The sequence below is a fragment of the Centrocercus urophasianus genome, unplaced genomic scaffold (genome assembly GCF_019232065.1).
Source record: "Centrocercus urophasianus isolate 14NV4802_14NV808 unplaced genomic scaffold, USGS_Curo_1.0 seq_11, whole genome shotgun sequence".
NCBI lineage: Eukaryota > Metazoa > Chordata > Aves > Galliformes > Phasianidae > Centrocercus > Centrocercus urophasianus.
The window spans coordinates 89,631,643-89,651,850 of NW_024884253.1; the positions used below are offsets into that span (position 1 = coordinate 89,631,643).

At 36.5% G+C, this 20,208-nt stretch overlaps 1 protein-coding gene across 3 annotated transcripts in view; it reads right to left on the reverse strand.

Moving 5' to 3' along the window:
- SLC12A7 (solute carrier family 12 member 7) overlaps positions 1-20,208 on the reverse strand; it is a 67,891-nt gene that overhangs the window by 17,937 nt on the left and 29,746 nt on the right. For 2 of the 3 annotated variants that reach the window (XM_042809144.1, XM_042809146.1), the window contains exons 8-16: positions 18,253-18,464; positions 13,966-14,133; positions 12,567-12,665; positions 11,837-11,894; positions 9,506-9,680; positions 8,341-8,459; positions 7,859-7,957; positions 5,639-5,758; positions 2,598-2,702 (exon numbers count right to left, since the gene is read on the reverse strand). In XM_042809144.1, the coding sequence (XP_042665078.1) occupies positions 2,598-2,702; positions 5,639-5,758; positions 7,859-7,957; positions 8,341-8,459; positions 9,506-9,680; positions 11,837-11,894; positions 12,567-12,665; positions 13,966-14,133; positions 18,253-18,464 (1,155 nt within the window). The remainder of the gene's footprint in view (positions 1-2,597; positions 2,703-5,638; positions 5,759-7,858; positions 7,958-8,340; positions 8,460-9,505; positions 9,681-11,836; positions 11,895-12,566; positions 12,666-13,965; positions 14,134-18,252; positions 18,465-20,208) is intronic. The other variant, XM_042809147.1, reaches the window with a different exon arrangement.

The window sequence follows — 20,208 nt, forward strand, 5'->3', positions numbered from 1 at the left end:
TACCACCTTTTCCCATTATATCGCTTTCTCTTATTCTCACACCATACAGTGCTGTAAAGGATCTTGCTCCACAACATCTCCGGGGGACTGGATATGTATAGCTATTTATACTAGCTTTTAGGTTCCACTTAAGCCTCCTTCAAGCTGCGTAAGACGAGTTGCCTCAGCCTTTCCTTTCAAGGGATGTGCTCCAGCGCCCCAACCATCCTGTTAGCACTCTGCTGAACATGTCACAGCTTACTGATGTCTAGTTGATGCTGGGGTGCCTAAAATGGGGTGAAATATTCCACATGTACTCTAAAGAGTGCTGAGTAAAGAGGAATATTTACTTATGCCAAGTCATACTGATTGTTTACTGCTTACTGGAAACAACAGATCCTTTTGCATCATTCCCATGCTGTACCACTGCACTAGAAAAAGATGTCCCATGGACATGACTTCGAACTTGTCCTGGATTTTCATGATGTTCACGTTGACTCATTCCTACACCTGACTAGGTCCTTCCTAAAGATAGTCATACCCTTGACTGCACTGATAGCACCATAAGTTCAATTTAGCCTCCATGCTAAATGTGGTTGCATTCTGTTTCCTTTATTCAATATATAGTATATAGAGTCTAATTTGCATACTTTCCCCAAACTGAATCTAGGATTTTCCTCTAATTACCAAAAGTTCAAAAGAGCTGCAAGAGAAATTGAACGTACTTCCCTCCTCAACATCAGATTTTAATACGGAAGAAAGTCTTGTTCTAGCAATTATCTTAACAAAACAAGAGAATAAGTCATCTGGAACTGAAGTGATGGCAGACATTTAATGGAAGCATTGTCACATTGTACTAATGGTTGTCAATGCTTGTCAGTTCACACAAAATATAAAGACTAGTGGCTTACACATGCTATAGAAGCTGCTCATGTTTAACAGCTCCACAACTAAAGATAAAATAATACTGCTGCACTGAAGGGCAGAAGACCATTGCTTCCACAGGGGTGAAATCACAACTTGTGATAGTTTCTTTTTTCGTGTGTTTCACTGATTAAAGAGTTAATTTTTGCTGCATAAATTAAGAGTGACAATGTGTAAAAATGCATTTGTTTTTAAACCTTAAGTCATTCTTTGTGTTGGCTAAAGGAAATTGATAGTTTAACAAGTAAAAGGAATTAACTGGAAAAATAGCAATGGGCACTGACTCCCATTAGATACAAAAAAGCTCCAAATGTAAAATTTTGTGTTAATGAGACCTAACCACTCTCAGAAGTGCTGCTATTAAATGAAATCTGCCTTACATTATAATAGGTATTAAAAAGAAGTTCTGATACAAGTTGCAGCTTGTTAAGTCCCATAATGGACAACCTTGCAGCTTGTTCAGATAAGGGGAAGGGTCTATCTTTGTACTGAACAAATAAGAGGCTCAACGACTTCATCTGTCTGGATGACATGTACGTCTGGGAAGACCTCTGCATGTATATAAATTGAAGACCTTTTTGTGCAAGGTACATGCGATAGGAGGACAGTATCCCATGCATCCAGCACTGGTATTAAAGAATGCCTACTTTCTAACACTCCATAGTGAGTCTCAGAGAGTTTCTTGATTGATCTCTTTACAGTAACAGCAGTTCTAGAAATAATGATTCCTCTGTAAGTTTTCACAACACATTTCTGTTGAGGTTTAACCTGGCAGGCAGCTAAGCACCACACAGCCATCTGTTCCCCTCCAAATGGGACAAGGGACAGAACAGGAAACAAAACAGAACTTGTTGGTTGAGATAAACTAAGACAGAAAAAGGGAAACAGAAATAAAAATGTGATGATAACAATACACACACACACATATATATATATATATCCACAATGAAATTACTCACCACCCACTGAACAACACCTAGCTAACAATACTCACCACTGTCACCCCGCTAACAAAGCAAAGTCTCACCACCCTTTGAACTATGCCCAGCTAATCCTACACAGGGGCCTGGCCTGCTTCCCACAGCTTTACAGCCTTCCCTATGAGGCCACATGGTATGGAATAGCCTCTTAACTAACTCAGGCCAGGTGTCCTCAGGCTAGTTCTGCTGCACACCATAAAGGCATTATCTCTTCCCTGCCAAGTGACCTGGTCTGGCTGCAGACATGCATCCGTTACTCAGCAATACCCAAAACAGTGCTGTGCTATTAACACTGTTTCCGTTGAAACCAGGACATTTTCACAGGGAATGACATATAAAAGCAAAAGAGCCTTATGCACTTGCAGTACATGTTTTTCACAGATACTCTAGGATCAAAGGTAACTTGCTTTGAATCTGGAAACCTCTAATTAAACAATATTCTGCATTTTAGAAAGCCATGTCAACAATGCATGGATGTCAGTTCAATTTTATCCATGTAATCAGCAATCTGCAAGGCTGATTACGTGCTACTCATAAATAATATTCCTTTACAGTGAAATTACAGAATTGTAACTATATCTATTCCACGCTCAAGTTAAAACATGAATTTAACGCTGACTTTCACTTTGGTCATTAGCATTACCAGTAGTGTTCCCAATAGCTTCAGCCTTATGTGTGAATTATGTGTAAACTCAGAAGGCACAGGACTTTTACCTCCAGTTTTTGGTGTGAGGAGGACCATCTTCAACACGAAGCAAAGCATAGCGAGCTGCATTCAAAGAGAGTCCTCGTATTCCATCACCCCACTCTTTTTCCGCTCTTTGGAATGCAGAAGAGATTTAATTAACATGGTGCAGTTCATTTATACAAATTAAGAATATTTTCCCATGTGAAAGGTAAGAAGTATCAAAAATAAGTTGTGTCTCCCCCCTCTTTTTTTTTTTTTTAAACATGAAGGCTTAACAAAAATCTCATACTGCAGATTTATATCCCAGGTCCTTTCAAGAAATCTGTTTATAATATTTTTAAATATTTATTACAGTTTATGTTATACATAAAAGGTTTTTGTTTGTAATAATGGGAGCCTCCTAAGTTGCTTTCAAGCATTAGAATAAGCAAGATTTTACTTCCTATGTATTAGTGTTCTACCTTCTCCCCATATCCCTACTACCTTCTCTATTTCCTTTCTTTCTCAACTCCTTCCAGAGAAACTTAGATCTTCATCCTTCTTCCCCAAACACTTTCCACCTCTACATTTTTGATTTCTCTTCATCCGATGCAAAACTATTCCAGGTGACAAAGGACAGAAATGTTAGGCTAATGTTGCAATTACACTCTTTTATGGAAATGCTACTTTGGCTAGATCAATCTTCCTTCTCCCTCCTTTCCTCTCTGCCCCACTCCATTTCTCATCTCACCCATGCCTCCCTATTTCCTTTCATGAATTTTCACCTTCCTTTGTTATTTCTAGACCTCTTTCAAAATTTAGGTACTAAAAGTCAAAATTTACCTTAGAGAACAAGGTGGCAACTATGATGTGCACTGACAGATAGACTGAAAGTTTCTTTTACTCAGTTACCCAAAAATTAAAACTTTTTTTTTCCTAGATAACAGTTTTTAGGATGCTTCAAGGTCTATTCCCCCTCACTCCTCCCACAAAAATCAGACTCTGCATTTATAAAGACAGAGACTGAGTTTGAGCAAAATAGAATATTTCCAGAGGGTAGTTGCAGCAGCCACCTTTCAAAATTTCTAGAGTCTGTGCATGAATGTGGATGTATGTACAATGTTACATATGAATATACCAATAGACACACATCAGCAGAACTGATCATTTCATCGGACAAGGTAAAACAGACAAGAGAAATTTCCTGTTGAATCTAATAACAAGGAGCTGTTAGGAGGGCTGCTTCAAAAGTAACGCCTCCTTTTTGTTACATCGGCCGACGATGTGGGAGGCTAATGGATGTTCGTGGTATGGCAGCAGAGTCTGAACCTTCCCTGAGTATTCTGTTACATTCTGTTGTTGTGCAACACATTGCAGCAGAGGGGAAGTCTGACAAAATGACATCTGATGTAGATGAGCATATGAATCAAATGTGTGGAATTGAATTCCTCCATGCAGAAAAACTTGCACTCACTGACATTCCTTAATTCTTGCAGATGTTTATGAAGACCAAATACTGGATGTCAGCACACTGAGGTGCTGAATGGTACATTTCAGCAGTGATGGCAATGATATGAAAGACAAACCATGTTCCAGGTAGCCACACAGATTTTTACGAGCATGGCATGCAGGCTCTTGTTCACTGCTGGCAAAAATGCGTAACTAGTGGTAGTGACTAGATTGAAATACGGTATTTTGTAGTTGAGAATTTGCTTTATCAAATAGTGTCATTGTGCTCTTTTTGTCTGTTGTAGTTTTCATAGAAATAAATAGGAGGCATTACTTTCAGAGTGACCTATGTACAATCCAGGAAAATCCTATCCAGGAGAACATTTATTCTGCAGACAGTGATATGAAAAGATGGAGAATCTACAATATGGAGTAGTTTACATCAGTTGATCTACAAACATTTGTGCTTCATTACTTATCAAAATTCCTAGACTCATTTCAGTTTTCTGGTCTTGGTCTTTTTCTTGGCTAGCATCTTTTGTCACCAGATGTCTTTTCCTTGGAAATGGAAAATGTACACACTGATCAAGATTGCCTCTAAATTTTATGTATGTGTTTATTTAATGAATTGAATATGCTCTTTAACTCCCCTACCTCCCTGCATTTCTGACAGGTGTGGCTCTAAAAGTATATTGCAGGTTAAAGATTACCTAGGCCTTAAAAAATAGATCATTTTCAGTGGGTGTTCTGGCTTCTTAAGTGGTTTTTTTTTGATCCATTCTAAAAAGTGCTGAAGTTGACACAAAAGAGCAGAGTTTTACCACTTTCACAGAAGTTCACTATATTTTTGTATTAGTTGCTGCTTGGTGCCAAAAGATGATCACAGAATCACAGAAGAGGTTGGAAGGGACCTCAAGAGATCATTGAATCCAACCCCCCTGCTAAAGCAGGTAGCCTATAGTAGGTTGCAAACATAGGCACCTAGACAGATCTGAATATCTCCATAGAAGGAGAGTCCACAACTCCTCTGGGCAACCTGTTCCATGCTCCATTCTTCCACATGCTTACATGAAACTTACTACATTCACGTTTTAGGCCATTGCTCCTCATCCTATCACTGCACACCACTGAAAAGAGCCTGGCCTCATCCACTTGCTGCCCATCTCCCTGTAGATGTTAATAAATATTAATCAGATCCCCTCTCAGTCTTTCTTTCCCCAGGCTGAACAGACCCAGGTTACTCAGCCTTTCATCAAAAGGGAGATGCTCCCTGAATCATCTTTGCGGCCCTCTGCTGGATTCCTTCTAGGAGATCCCTGTCTTTTTTGAACTGGGGAGCCCAGAACTGTGATGTACCTCTACTACCGAATTTAACACCACAATATTTGTTTAAATTAATATTTCCCAGCTATATTGCTTCTTATTTTGATTAGTTATATTTACTGAGTGTTTTGGAACTGAGCTTCCAGAGAAGTAAGAATTTTCAGACTTGTAACCTTTAATGTAGATGGAATCTTACCTTGTTTCAAAGAATATTCTTAGTTCTATTGCTTCAGTTGTACCTATTTTATATAACAAAAATCTTTTTGCTGAATATTAAATATATTAAATATAGAATAAATAAGATATTTGGTCTTACCCTCTATATTCTATGTATTTGTATATACATCCTGCGATTAGCATGGCAATCAAAGCATAGTACCAAGAGCAAATGAACATCAAGGCAAGACATAAACTCATTCCCAGGAATGAAAGAGTCCTAAAAGAAACCATTTTTTCCATTTTTTAAATAGGCATGCATATATTCTACAGTCAATTTCTTACTTAACTCCCCAGAAGACCTCTCCTTACCTTCCAATGTGAATTCATAGGTAAGTATAAGTAAAAATACACCTTCACAACTTTAGTTTATAAAAAATTACATTCTGAAGTCTTTTGTGTGAAACAAATGCAATTGAACTACACATAACAAATTTAAAACACTTGTCAGTTCTGAAACTCTTACCATTCCCTCCAAGTAGGATCAGTTTCAAATTATTTTGTCATCACTTACTATGGATTGGTTGAAATTTCTCAAGCAATCCGAAGGACATTATGTTACTTAGAGCAAAAACAGTTGATTAATTTAAATTAATTTTGACTCACAAATTATTTTTCCACCTACATTGCGATACGTCTCTTGCTTAAGGCTTGTCTTTCAAAGGCTCTCAAGAATGACTGAGCTAGAAAAGTCATAGAAGCATGTCCAGACTGAAGTTTATGTGCCTGCTTTGCTTCCACTATAATTCAGACAGATGTAGCTCAGCTCAGAACCAGGCAGTTTTCTGGTTACATTTAGTTAGATACTTGAATTTCAAACACCTGCTTTCAAAGTCAGAACTTGCTTTCGCTGTACTGACAAGGAAGGCAGAAACAACATTTTTTTTGGTTCCTTTAGTTTGCTTTTTTATTATCATGCAAGTACTGAGACCAAATGCATCCATTTCATTTCAAAGAAATGCTATCTTCTTTTCTGAGTACATCAGTCTAAACATATTTTTCAGCTGCTCTTTCATAATTTCAGCCAACTGAAGATACTGGTTTCACTTAAAAAATTGTCCCATCCCACTTCTGAACAAGCATTTTGACACTTGCTTTTTCTGAAGAAAAAAAAAAAAGGATCATGTATTCACACAGTAAGTCAGTTGGCTCATTGGTAAAATGTGGGATAGGAAGAAAACTGTTGCCAAATTTTACAACTCTGCTTTTCCTTCCTTACCATGGTCCATCCTCTTCTTGGTACCCTCCCATCTGCATTAAATTCTATGCTTTGTACTTCCTAATATTTCTCACACAATCCCATTATTTGTGAGAGCAGGTGCTTTAAAAACAAAGCAAAAGAACCAACCGATCATAAGAAGACAATTCCCCACTTTCTTCTTGATGTGGAAGTGATAAGACTTGAAAACCAGCATTGAAATATTTTGGGAATGAGGCGACAAACTAGTAAGTATTTACTGAGTATGCCCAAAAAGATATTTCAGGGATGAAAATATAGCATTTTACTTCCTCCTTACCATTTAAAGTGGAAAAGCAAAACAAAACAAACAAACAAAAAAACAAACAACCCTCTTCCATACTAGAATCAGGCCTGTTCATCTCCAAAAGGTTCTTGTCTTTAAGGCATTTTGGCACTAAAATTTCTCTGTAGAATCAGCTAATAAAAAAATCAGATGCATTTTCAAATTGGGTCAAAATTTAAAAACTTTCCCAATCTTATTCTGAACTTCTTCATCGTTTAATCCATTAAAAAAAAAAAAAAAAAAAAAAAACTTTTTGTATAACTGACCTTTACCAACTTTGTCAAGTATTCATTTGTGCACTGTGTACTTTTATTTCCAAATGCATGCTCAAAGCATGACATATTTTAAAAATAGTTGTCAGTTACAGAACAAACTGGTGTATATTAATTACGATATTTTCCCAGAGGTTTGTTTTTTTGTATATACATTACCAAAATGAAAAGAAAAAAAAAAATCAACATTCCCAAAATATTTTACCATTTTGCCCCCTCTACAAAAAGTGATACTCCATTTCGTCTTCATTTTTACCCAATCAGAATGTCTCCTGGATTATTAACATTTTACCCTGTAGACCTTTCCCAGACCCTCTATAATAGTCACGTGTTTTCAGGCTCACAATTACAACTCTATTCTAGACAGACAAAAATAAATGCTACTGCTAGAGAAATTTGTTCATGCACTCAAACATTAACTCAATTAAGTCAGAAAGTCTGTTTTGATTAATGTCTGCAATAAAATTAACAAATCAAGGCTCTATACGCAATTTTAATTATTCTGAATGAAAGAATATCCCCTACCAGTGGTAATACTTGAAACGAGGTCTCCAGTTGGGAGTTCGTAAGAGCGTTTGAACTGCACAAGCCAGATTTACAAACATATAGCACATCAGGAAAAACCTATTAAGGAAAAGAAAACAAATGCAGCCCAAAATCAGCCCAAAACAAATGCAATAAACCTATGGAGTTGTTATCCATTCATACCCTAAAATATGAAACTGTTTCAGTAGGGAAAATGTTCATTTATTTATTTATTTATTGAAAGTTAAACCTTTTTGCTAGCATTCAAGAAATCCATCAAGGAAAGTTTATTATGCCTAGAAATTAATTGTGATTTAAAGAGATTTTTGTTTCAGACTATCTCAAAGATCAGATAGAAGTGTAACTCGTTAGAAAACTAGGTGTATTGGGTATTACTCCAAAGAGAAAAATCATTGCCTACTGAATTCAAACATAAAATACTATTAATGTAAAAGAACAGGAAATAACAAATTCATACTTACATTGAAAGAATGGGTGCAACATTGTCCAAAGAAGCTATCAGAATTCCTATTTCACAAATAGCAGCAGTGAGGAGCAGAGCCCATGTTGGTTCTCCATTCGCCTTTCCATGTCCAAATACCTAGTTCAATTCAAGTATAAAATAAAATTGGGAAAAAGCTGCTTATTATAGTGTTTTAAAACACAGTGCAGACAGTGAACTACCTGGAACCAAACCCAGTCATCATTTAGAAGGGAAAAGAAACAAACAAAAAAAAATTGTTGAAAAAAAAAAAAGGGGGAGTGTAAAAACATTTATCTCCAATATGAAGAAAAATGTTTACTAAAAAAAACAATTAATACATTACATTGAAGTATATCAGCAGCTGCTGTTGAAATAATCTAAAGTAATTTAAAATCTGTATGCATCATTTGCATTTAGTCTATAACAAGCTAACACAGTTGAAAGCATTATTTTTTATATCTTCTTTTTCAACCTTTGTGACTGTATTCTATTCCATGACTCATTGATAAGTCTACTTTTCTTTATAATAAAATGTTAGTTTTTTCCTGATTATGGTTTGAAAGTCCTTTGTTTCATTCTTAAAAGATGTCCGACTGTTGTCCCCATATTAATCTCCTCTCGTTCCCAATTGCCCATGCAACAGTTGTATGACTCCAAAACTGCAAGTACCTTCCAAGTCTCAAATCCCTCAAAAAGAAAAGTCTTGATATATGGAGTCATAAGAGGGAATTACATTGTTACTCTTGACTTCACTCAGCCTCCAAAAATGAATAAAATTGAGAACTGTATCTCTGATGTGAGAAGTGATATTCATCTCCATCATGAAATTAAATCAACTCAGTTCACAAACACCAATCATTAGCACTGTCTAGAGTCAGAAATCTTAGCTGTCTCTTTGATTGCTCATTTCAATTTACATAAGTTTTTCAGTCTTGACCTACTAACATTTATATATATGTATGTACATACAGACAAAAATAACTAAATTGCACTGAAATAACTGAACTTTGGTCTTACTATATTGCTGTAAATAAGTAGTCCTGATTTCAAATCTTTTTTTTTTTTTTAGTTCTGGAAGAACAGCAGAAATAATGCTTCTTTTTTTTTTTTTACTGTCAACAAAATAAATGCCACACTTGAAATATATAAAAGTATTCTCTCACTTGAATAAATGGTACAATGCCATCTCTTGCAATGGCTTGCAACAGACGGGGTGCACCAGTCAGACTTTGGAGACCAGCACCACATGTTGAAAAGAATGAACCAATCACAATAACCCATGGAGAAGGCCAGGCCAGTGTACCAACCACTAGGTTTCCATCAACTGCTTCACCAAACCTTAGAGAAGGGAAAAACAACACAAAAGCAAGGAGTAAACACAAGTTAACAACAACAACCCATAGTAAACACTAAAACAATTTATTTTATAGTTTCACAACCCATATCTCAATCTTTTTGGACAATCTTAGATGCTTAGATGCTGCCTTTTAAGATGACACAGTCACTATTAGCTATCTTGGCAAACTTTACAAAGTTAACAATACCAAAAAAAAGGAAAAAGTCTGTGTCCCACCTGTATGTAAGACTGGCGTGCCCAGTGCATAAACAGAAGATTTGTTGAACTAATGTTCACACTTTTAGTAGTGTGATACTAATATATAGACAAGGAGATACAGAGAAACTACTGGATACAACCATCCCAAGTTACTCATGTCTTCCGATTATTATGCCACCCAATGCAATTCAAAAGAGCCCCTTTAACAAGGGAGTATCAAAAAAAAGGAAGAACTTCCATAATACAGCACTGAGCACTGAATCCAATGCCACCAATTCTTCTTTTACTCTTTTCTTCCTCCTAAAGATAATTGACTTTATGCTCATTTATGGACACGTTGGGTAAAGAATGAAAAACTTCTTTTTTTTTTCCCCAAATGATTTTGTTTTTAAAACAAGTAAGCCTCTGGTAGCTCATCTTAGCTTTGTAAGCAAGTAACCAAAATCAGTTTCAAGAACATGTGCTCTATGGTACTGTGGTAGCATATAACTTCTTCACTTTTTAAAATTTATTTTAATAAACACCAGAGAAAAGAAAAGGCTGTAGGCTAAGAAAAGTTAAATACATCTCTATTTGGACCAGCTACTTGACAAGGTTCAGAGACATAATAATCAGATCAGTTGTAAACAAGTATTCAAGTTGTTGCATATTCTAAAGCTTGTACAGCCACATACTATCTTCAGCAGATGAGAAGACAGGAAAAGACATCCTTTAAATACAAAGGAGAAAAACAGGCTATGTTTCTCTGAGCCGCATCTTCATTCTTAATACAAGTATTGGAATTTGGCTCCATTAAGAAAACTTGAAATGTGAAAGAATGTACAAGGTTTTTCTTCCCACTGCAAATATGACAACCCACAATGAAAAGAAAAACAGACTTTGAAATAGACAAATCCTGCTACATTTCATTCTTATGCTAGACTTCAGAAAAACATGAACTGGCAGCTGTAAACGAAACTATCAACAATCTTGGATCAGCGATCTTGCTGCAAATGCATTCTGCTCTAGCAACAGATCCGTGGAGCTGTTGGAGAAGGTCCAGACCACAAATACAATCAGAGGGCTGGAGCATCTCCCCTATGAAGACAAGCTGAGAGAGTTAGGCTTCTTCAGCCTGCAGAAGAGAAGGCTGCGAAGAGACCTCATTGCAGACTTCCAGTACTAAAAAGGGGATTATAAGCAGGAGGGGAATCAACTTTTTACTCAGGTAGTTCGCGGTAAGACAAGAGGGAAATGTTTTTAAGCTCAAGGAGGGAGGATTAAGATTGGATGTCAGGGGGAAGTTCTTCACAGAGAGAGTGGTGAGGTGCTGGAACAGCTGCCCAGAGAGGCTGTGGATGCCCCGTCCATCCGTGGAGGTGTTCAAGCCCAGGTTGGATGGAGCCCTGGGCAGCCTGGTCTGGTATTAAATGTGGAGGTTGGTGGCCCTGCCTGTGGCAGGGGTTGGAACTTGATGCACCTTGGGGTCCCTTCAACCCAAACCCTTTTATGACTCTGACAGATTACCTGCATTCAGCTTGCAAAATCTGTCCTAATATGAGTCCTAATTTATAAATGATCATTTTAAAAACCAAGAGGTGTCATGCGTCCACTAGATGGTATATTGTATTCTTTCTGATGAACTCCACTTGTCATACAGGTGTCAAAAAAAATTTTCATCTTTATTCCTCAGGAATAAACCTCTTCTGACCTAATAAAAACACACTTACCTCCATCTCAGCCAATTCTACAAATACCAACTATGCTTTTGTCTCTCAAGAGTGTTTAATTAGCAACAGTCCCACTTCACAAACATTTATCCCGGATGCTTCCTCTATATGCTTCCTCTAATATTCCACATGGATGTTTCCCAGAAGAGCCATTAATGAAATGAAATCTAATTAACAAAACTCATGATCATACATGCTCCCTATAGAATTACAAGTTGAATGCAACTTACTTATCTCTTAATACCACACCTTCTATACAGGCACCAAACAACACTATGCAAGAAAGATCTGTTATTGAGACTGAAGGAAGATAAATTGTAAATAAATAATTATATAGAGAAAAACTTAAATGTCCATCATAACTAACTTCAGTTTTTTGTTTTTGCTTTTATTATTATTATTCTCCCATACTACATATGTTTAGTTTATGTTCTTTACATATGTCCTGCATTTGATCCACAATTGTTTTATAATGTATTGGAAGCAAACAGCTCATGCATCACAAAACAGAACATGTAATTTCTCATGCAAAGATATTTGTGTCTTTTAGTTACTGATTAAATAACAATTTCTACTGCTGTTACCTAGCTTTAAGATTTTTAGTGGCTGTACTGAATACAAAGCAATCTGCCAACTGAAATATGCTATAGATCTCTATTGGTTAACTATAAATAAATTGTAATTTGAAGTTTGCTGTAAGCTGGAGTTTGAAACCTTAGTAGAAAACAGGACATTTTAACCATCTATGTGCATATATTTTATAGTTATATATATATAAAACATGTAATATATGTGTATGCTAATAAATATGTAATATATATATGAATATAAAAGATTTATTTTCAGGTTGGATTTCATTAATTTTATACTCAGGCTACTCAATGACTTTAAAAAAAAAAATAATCAATACCATGCCTACAGAATTTGGACTAGAAAAAAAAGTCACAGCACAAAGGATACAAATAAAAGAAGTAGTTGAAATAGCTAAAATTGTTCCAGTAGGAATAGATTTCTGAGCATCCTTAAGATCACCTGATCTGTTTGAACCTGCCATAATACCTAAAGAAAAAGAAATTTGTATGTCATAAAACCAATGAATTCTAACTTCACTTAAATAACCAATAGAACTGGAATATTTAACTTTTATTGTATCATAACCAAAAAGCAAGCTACAGAAATTATTATATTACTGCATCAATCCTTATTTTGTATATTCATTTGATTCATAAATTTGTGTTACCACTAATCACTGAGGGAACTAAATCCAGAAGGCTCAGTAAAAACTTGATCGTTTTTAGAACAGGAAAGTGTACAAGAAAAGCAAAACGTAGGAGATGGATGTTATAAACATGAGATTAGGAATTTTTACCAGCATGACCAGATGTACAAATTCTTACTAAGCAGACCATACATAGTAAGATATGCAAACAAATCTACTAAATAACAAAAATGAAACAAAAAGAAGGGAGCAATAAGAAGCACAAAACGAATGGTCATGAGATCACAGGCACACCTTCATGTTTTTCTAACCTAATTGGAGAACAAAAAATTTTTACTGACACAATGTTAAAAAGTAGAATAAAAACATTCTTCCCTAGAATTGCCTTATCACCACTAGAGACAAAAAACAGTAGCTAAGGTCAACACATTCCATTGCAAAAATATTATTGAACTCCACACAGTGAAATCCTAACTACAAGCTAGGATATGATGAGGTGCTGATAAAGAGAGAAAGAGGGAAGTACAGAAGTGAGGACAGTGGAGAATATGAAGAGACACCTCCATTTGGTATTCTATTAGTAAATAGTGCTGCAAATTTGCATCAAAATTCTGTTTTGTTCTTTGATCTTGAATTGCTTGATCTGGGATTTTTCAATAAAAAGTTTTCTAGTTATTTCAGTAAAATGAAATCTGAGGGAAACTAACCTAGCTTTTAGTCTTGATCAAAAAAAGTCTACTGTTAGAGCTGAGGAGAAAACAAACAAACAAACCAAAAAACCCCACAACCTAGAAGTTTAAACAAGGTACAATGTACATAATACATAACAGTTTCCTTGCATGCATTTGAAGATTAAAACATTATAAAAATAAAAACTTTTAATTCAGCTGCAACTTACTGTGAATAGCCATCGAGGTTTCTTTTTTCTTTGAGAGGTGGAAAACAGCCTGTCAACTGATCCATTAAGTTCTATAAACCCCTAAACTAAACAGCAGCCAGCTATGTCTCTCTAGCACCAGAAAATCTATTACTTAAAACTTGGACAGATAAGGAATTCCATGTATCATCAATATTCACACCAAATTTTTTTCTTCAGCTATAAACACACATTCTCATTCAAGAAAAACAGTTTTAGTCTACCTGTTACAGATGGGAAATAAATCCCTACAAGCACTGTGAAGTAGGTCATGATGTCTGTGAAAACATAAGGGCGTCCACCAATTTTTATGTCTTCTGATCCAGAAATTGATGGCTGACTTTTTTTCTCAACTATTGATCCTTTCTCCGAATAGGTGCTCCACAGGTTATCTACAAAGGGGGGGGGGAAATAGCCATTGTAGCCTCTGATTCAGAATATTAGAGAGAGTGCAGTACCCTTGTAAGATGGATGACTTTTCATCTATAAAAAGCATGACATTTCCCAATGCTTCTTTATGAAATTTAGACACAGCAGCAATAACATCAGTATCAGTCATAACTGGTGGACATTTCCATTGGATGCCAGTAGAGATGTAGTGGTACATGGGATACGCTGTAAAAAATTTTCTTCTATTAAAGACTGAGTTACAGAATTAAATTCTAACATATTCTAGAACATCCACTTAGATTATACAAACGTATGGATGTATTACCAGCTATAGTGTTCTAAAAAACATAAAAAGTATAGCAGTAAGGGAAAAAAAAATTTTTTTTAATCTCCAGATTAAGGAAATTTGGACAATAGCTCAAGATTTGGCTGTTCACAATGAAGGTATTCCAAATGGCCATTAGTCAAACTCCAGAAGAGGACCAATGAACAAAGGAAATTTAAACGAACAAAAGCAACACACACAAACTACAGGTAATGGTCCACATTCCCCCAGATATAAACTACGAATGTTTGCATAACGAAGGTCAATAAACTAGTAGCTTCCAACAGTTTACATTTGGGAAAATGTTAATTATGCCCCTCAAAAAGATGGTAAGGACTTAAACACAGATCTCATTCTAAAATAAGTCTTTGTTACCTTCAACACAATATGAAGATTCAGAATCAAAATCAATCTCCTATGGAGCCAAAGATTCAGATTTGCCCAAGAACTATTATAACTGCTATGAAATAATAATAAATGGAATCATGCATGAGAAAAAACTGTAAGCAAGAGAAGAGTTATGGTTAAAAGGAAAGGTAAACATGAATTGCTACAAAGCAACTACACATGTTATTTCATTGAAATGAAGAACAAACTAATGTACAGGTGAAGACACATAAAAGCAAGAGCTAGGGAAAACAAGAAAACTGAAATTCAGGATTTTCAGCAAACATTTGAGTAACAGAAAATGAGGCAACACCTTCAAATTCCCAACTACAGCATGCAGAGTACAAACAAACTACAGCAAGTCTTTGAACAAAGTGAATAAACCACCAGTGCAGAAAGAGTTCATTTGAGAAATCTTTGCTATGCATTGAGTTCCAGCTAATATTACGTATCAGAACTCATGTTCACACTCAGCAAGCACAACACTGTTTATCCAAGAATACCAAAGGACTTGTGCTGCTAAAAATGTGCTGAAACTGCATTGCTACCCAAGTGTTAAAGTATGGCAAGCATAGGGTCAACTTGAAAGCAGCATCTGCAAATGAACAACTGGCAGCAACAACAGCAAGGAATAAAAGTAAGACACACATAGGTATTACTTCTGAATTCAAATGTAATAAGTTTTTATTTTGAGTTTTGAGGAACCATGGAAGTCTAGCACAGCTTTTGTTAAAGAAAGATTGTACCTCAGAATTACTTAAGTTCCTTGGTAGAAACATACCTGAAGTAGATTTCTGAATTTAGCCCATCTAGACTTCCCATTTGTTTCTGACAGATTCCTTGGGCAAAAAAGCTTAAGATGGACATGGAATAAAAGATTTCACATGTATTTTAAAGTGGTTCAAAGACAAAAAAACAACAGGTAAAATTAAGTGTATATTCAGTTTTACAGCTCACAGAATCATAGAACTGCTCAGGTTGGAAAAGACCTTCAAGTCCAACCACAACCTAACCATACTACCCTAACTCTGACAACCCTCCCCTAAATCATTTCCCTGAGCACCACATCCAAATGGTTTTTAAACACACCCAGAGATAGTGACTCAACCACCTCCTTGGGGAGCCTATTCCAGTGCTTAACAACCCCTTCTGTAAAGAAGTGATTCCTAACATCCAGCCTAAACTAATCCTGGTGCAACTTAAAGCCGTTTCCCCTCGTCCTGTTACCTGTCACCAGATGAGAAGAGACCAGCCCCACTCTCGCTGTAAGCACCTTTCAGATATTGGAAGAGAGCAATTAGGTCTCCTCTCAGCCTCCTCTTTCCCAGACTGAACAGCTCCAGTTCCTTCAGTCTCTCCTCACAGGCCATATTCTCCAAGCCCTTCACCAGCCTTGCTGCCCTTCTTTGGACCTGCTCCAGCACCTCAGTGTCCTTTCTGTACTGAGGTGCCCCAAACTGAACACAGTACTTGAACTGAGGCCTCACCAGTGCCGAGTCCAGGGGCAGGATGACTTCCCTGGTGCTGCTCACCACATCATTTCTGATCCAAGCCAGGATGCCATTGGCCTTCTTGGCCACCTGGGCACACTGCTGGCTCATATTCAGCCCACTGTCCATCAGTACACCAAGGTCCCTTTGGTGTCAAGCAGCTTTCCAGCCACTCCTCCCCAGGCCTGTAGGGTTGCCTGGGGTTGTTGTGACCAAAATGCAGGACCTGACACTTGGCCCTATTGAAACTCATACAGAAAACTCATACAGAAACTCATACTTGGCCCTTTGATCCATTCTGTCCAGGTCCCTCTGTAATGCTTTTCTACCCTCTGGCAGATCAACACTCCCTCCCAACCTGGTGTCATCTGCAAACTTACTGAGGGTGCACTCAATCCCCTCATCAAGATCATTAATAAAGGTGTTAAATAGAAGCAGCCCCAGTTCCAAGCCCTGGGGGATACCGGCTGCCAACTGGATTTAACTCCATTGACCACAACACTTTGGACCCGGCCATCCAGCCAGTGTTTCACCCAGCAGAGTGTACGCCCATCCCAACCATGCCAAACATGGGCACACAGCTTCTCCACGAAAATGTAGTGGGGGACACTGTCAAAGGTTTAGAAAAGCCAAAAGCTCAGGAAACCCACCAGTAAACTTCCCCAAGAAATGGTACCAGGATGTAACCTGTGCTTTCCAATGCAAAGGTGGTGAATGCAAAAGCCACCTGCAAAGAACTACGCAAAAACTTTCTACTCAGTCATCAAGCCTGGTAAAGAAACTGATGAAATTTATCCATAGGTAAGTGTCAAACAACGAACACTGGAAAGTTTTTCCCTTACACTGAGCTTTCAGCAGACTCATAATGGTTGTTAGAGATCTTGGCTTTATGTGACATCAGGAAAATGAAATGCACTTTTATACAGTAGTACTGTATTACAAAAAAAAACCACAGCTGTTCAAAGCTTAGAATACAAGACTGTTTTCTGAGCATACGGAGGGAATGTAAAGTAGCATGAGAAGAGATACGTAACATTTAAGAAAAAAAGATATATGTACTAACTTACAAAATGCATACAGTAAATAAAATCCCAAGTCACACTTCTTGCAAAAAGCATTTTAGTCAAAAGCAGGATTTCATCTTTGATTCTGAGGAAGCTGAGTGAGTTTATATAAAAATTCAGACACAAAGCAGCCTACATTTCAGCTGGAACTGAATGTGTATTTGTACACTTTATGTTTAATCTTTTAAATTGAGTTACTATGGCAGTAATAATATTACTTAGTGCCCCTATCTCTCTTTACAGAGAGTTGCATATTTCTATAATCAAATTCTATTCTAAGGGAACGTGGAGGACAGGAATCAGAACGTCCTTCTCATCCTCATAAACATTATTTGTTCCTATACAATACTATCCATTACATGTTCAAAATGAAATTTATGAACCCGTTTAAACCTAAAGCAGCCACAATTGTATAAAAACATAAACATAAGATATTCTACACACTTTGTAGAAAGTCTCCTGTCCAAATGCTAGACTGATAGCTAGAAAAACTTTATTTTTTCCTGAACTGGCATGCTGTACATTGTTGGACAAACAACAGGACTTTACTTCTCAACATGCCATCTGTAAATTGGAAAGAAGTTCTCCCTCACGGGATTTTGAAATAACTGAATTTGATGTGATAGAAAAATAGCTTTTGAAAGAGTGCCCATAAAACCTTAATGATCCCCATATGAAAGCAATTCATATTAAGCTTCCAAAACCAGACGGAAATGTTAAAGAAGGAAGTAGACTCCAGGAAGCAATCTTTCAACACAAGTAGATTATTACTAAGGAGTAGTGACAGGCTAAAATACTACATTACTGCACAGCTTCAGGCCGAATCAGCACAGATCACTGTGCTTTCTGACTTACCAATTAGAACTCCACTCAGTATTCCTGGAATCCCTTGAATTTCTGTTACATTATTGAGGCTGAAGTAGTCATCACACATAGCAGTAGGCAAAGAACTATTGCAGAAGAGCAGCCACAAGTTTGTGGTCTTTGTTTCATTATTCCTTTCAGTAAATTTGGCACAGACATCAAAGCTGCGCTTTGACAAGGTACGGTTTCCAAGAAGACAGATGCTACAAACAAAACAAAACAAACAGTGTTTCTTCAGCATAATAGTGTGCATTTAAGCATTTTTTAATCCATTAGACTTCCTCAGAAATCCAGTATTTATAGCACTTATGTTTTGGGCTGTACAACATCTACTAAAGCAGAAGAGTCTCTCCATATAAAACCATCATCAGTAACATTTAAAATACCAGTCAAACATTTCCACTTTAAGACAGCTTCTATGCTTTCTGATTATTCTTTGGAAAATATAACAAATTCAAGCAGCTTGACCACTAAATAATAGGACTGAATATATCATGACCTCTATTAAAAAAAAAAAAAAAAAAAGTGAAATGAAGTCATTTGATTTATAATGCAGTGACAAGTTTGACCAAAAAAAATACAAAAGAAAAATTAAGCAACAGTCGTGCACTTTTCCAAGAAGTAAGTTCTTTAGATTAACAGCTAAGGAGGTAAGCCAGGAAAAGAGTAAAGTTTAAAAACACTGAACTCATAGCTCAAACTATTATATAGTTCTATGCAAGAAGCAATTACGACTCTCAGAAAACTAGGAATATTTTGCAAAAAGCAAATGGTTATTAACAAAGAACATTAAACACCTACTACCTACTTTTGTTAACCCTTTGTTAAGCTATGCAAAAGACATTCAAGAGATATCTCCCCCAGGCTTGTTTAATAAAGTGGCTCATTGCATCTATGAAGATGAAACGAGGAATGATCAAATAAAGCATCAGAGTTAGGCAGGTAAGATATAGCACATAGGCAGTAAACATCTGGTACTTCTGAAGAAGTTCAGGAATCTGGTAACAAACAGCATAAACATAGCATTTGCTATCAGGCCAAGTATGCTAAGTCATGCAGTATGTTTACTTAGCTTAGTTTTTTACTTCCTGTTTCTGATACCAGTGAAAAGTACAAGAAGGGAAATTTACAGGACACCAGTACATCTCCAGGTACAGCTGCAAATCCATGGAGATCAAGCAGATTTAACAGAAAGCCCACTGCTAAAGAGAATGATCTTCCTTGTTTAGTATTTTTGCTATTGGATTTGGTTAACTACTCAACCTCTAGAAACTTCTTCCAGTTCGATTTGGCTGTAAGATCATGATGTGAGCTAATAAAGCACAGTATTTCACCATCTACAAAACGCCTACAACTAACAGAGATGGAATGAGGTGATAGACATAGCTAAGTGAATAGGGAAACTGGTGTTTTTATAAAATGTCCAAATGTTAGACTAGAAGCTAGAAAACTATTTTTACAAACCTACACCAACTTGCTGTATGACGGTGAGTTTGGTGACCTACTCATAGCTTTATTATAATGTGAAACCACATTTGAGTTTCTTCTTTTAGGGCAGATTCACCAAAATGTGAACAATTCTATTTATAGAAAGATAAGCTTTGTTTAATATTTTTTCCAAATAGTAATGTATCACAGAAGCAGTTTCCAGAAATTTGGTAATAAGTCTTACCAATGCTACATACCCAGAGAATCCCTCTTTTACCTATACAGACAAATAAAAGATTTAAATATTTCCCTAGTGGAAGTTTGAGTTTCTGAGAAATTCAAGTTTTCTTCAGAGAAGTGTCAAATTTGAACATATTTTTATTTGCCAACAGAAAGGTTTCTGTTTATCTTTTACAGTACAGTCCAAAAATACTGCCTAACTGCTCAATTTAAGCAGCAACCATTAACACGTTAGATTACTATGGAATTCTGCATCAACCGTATAGCAAAGGATCAGTT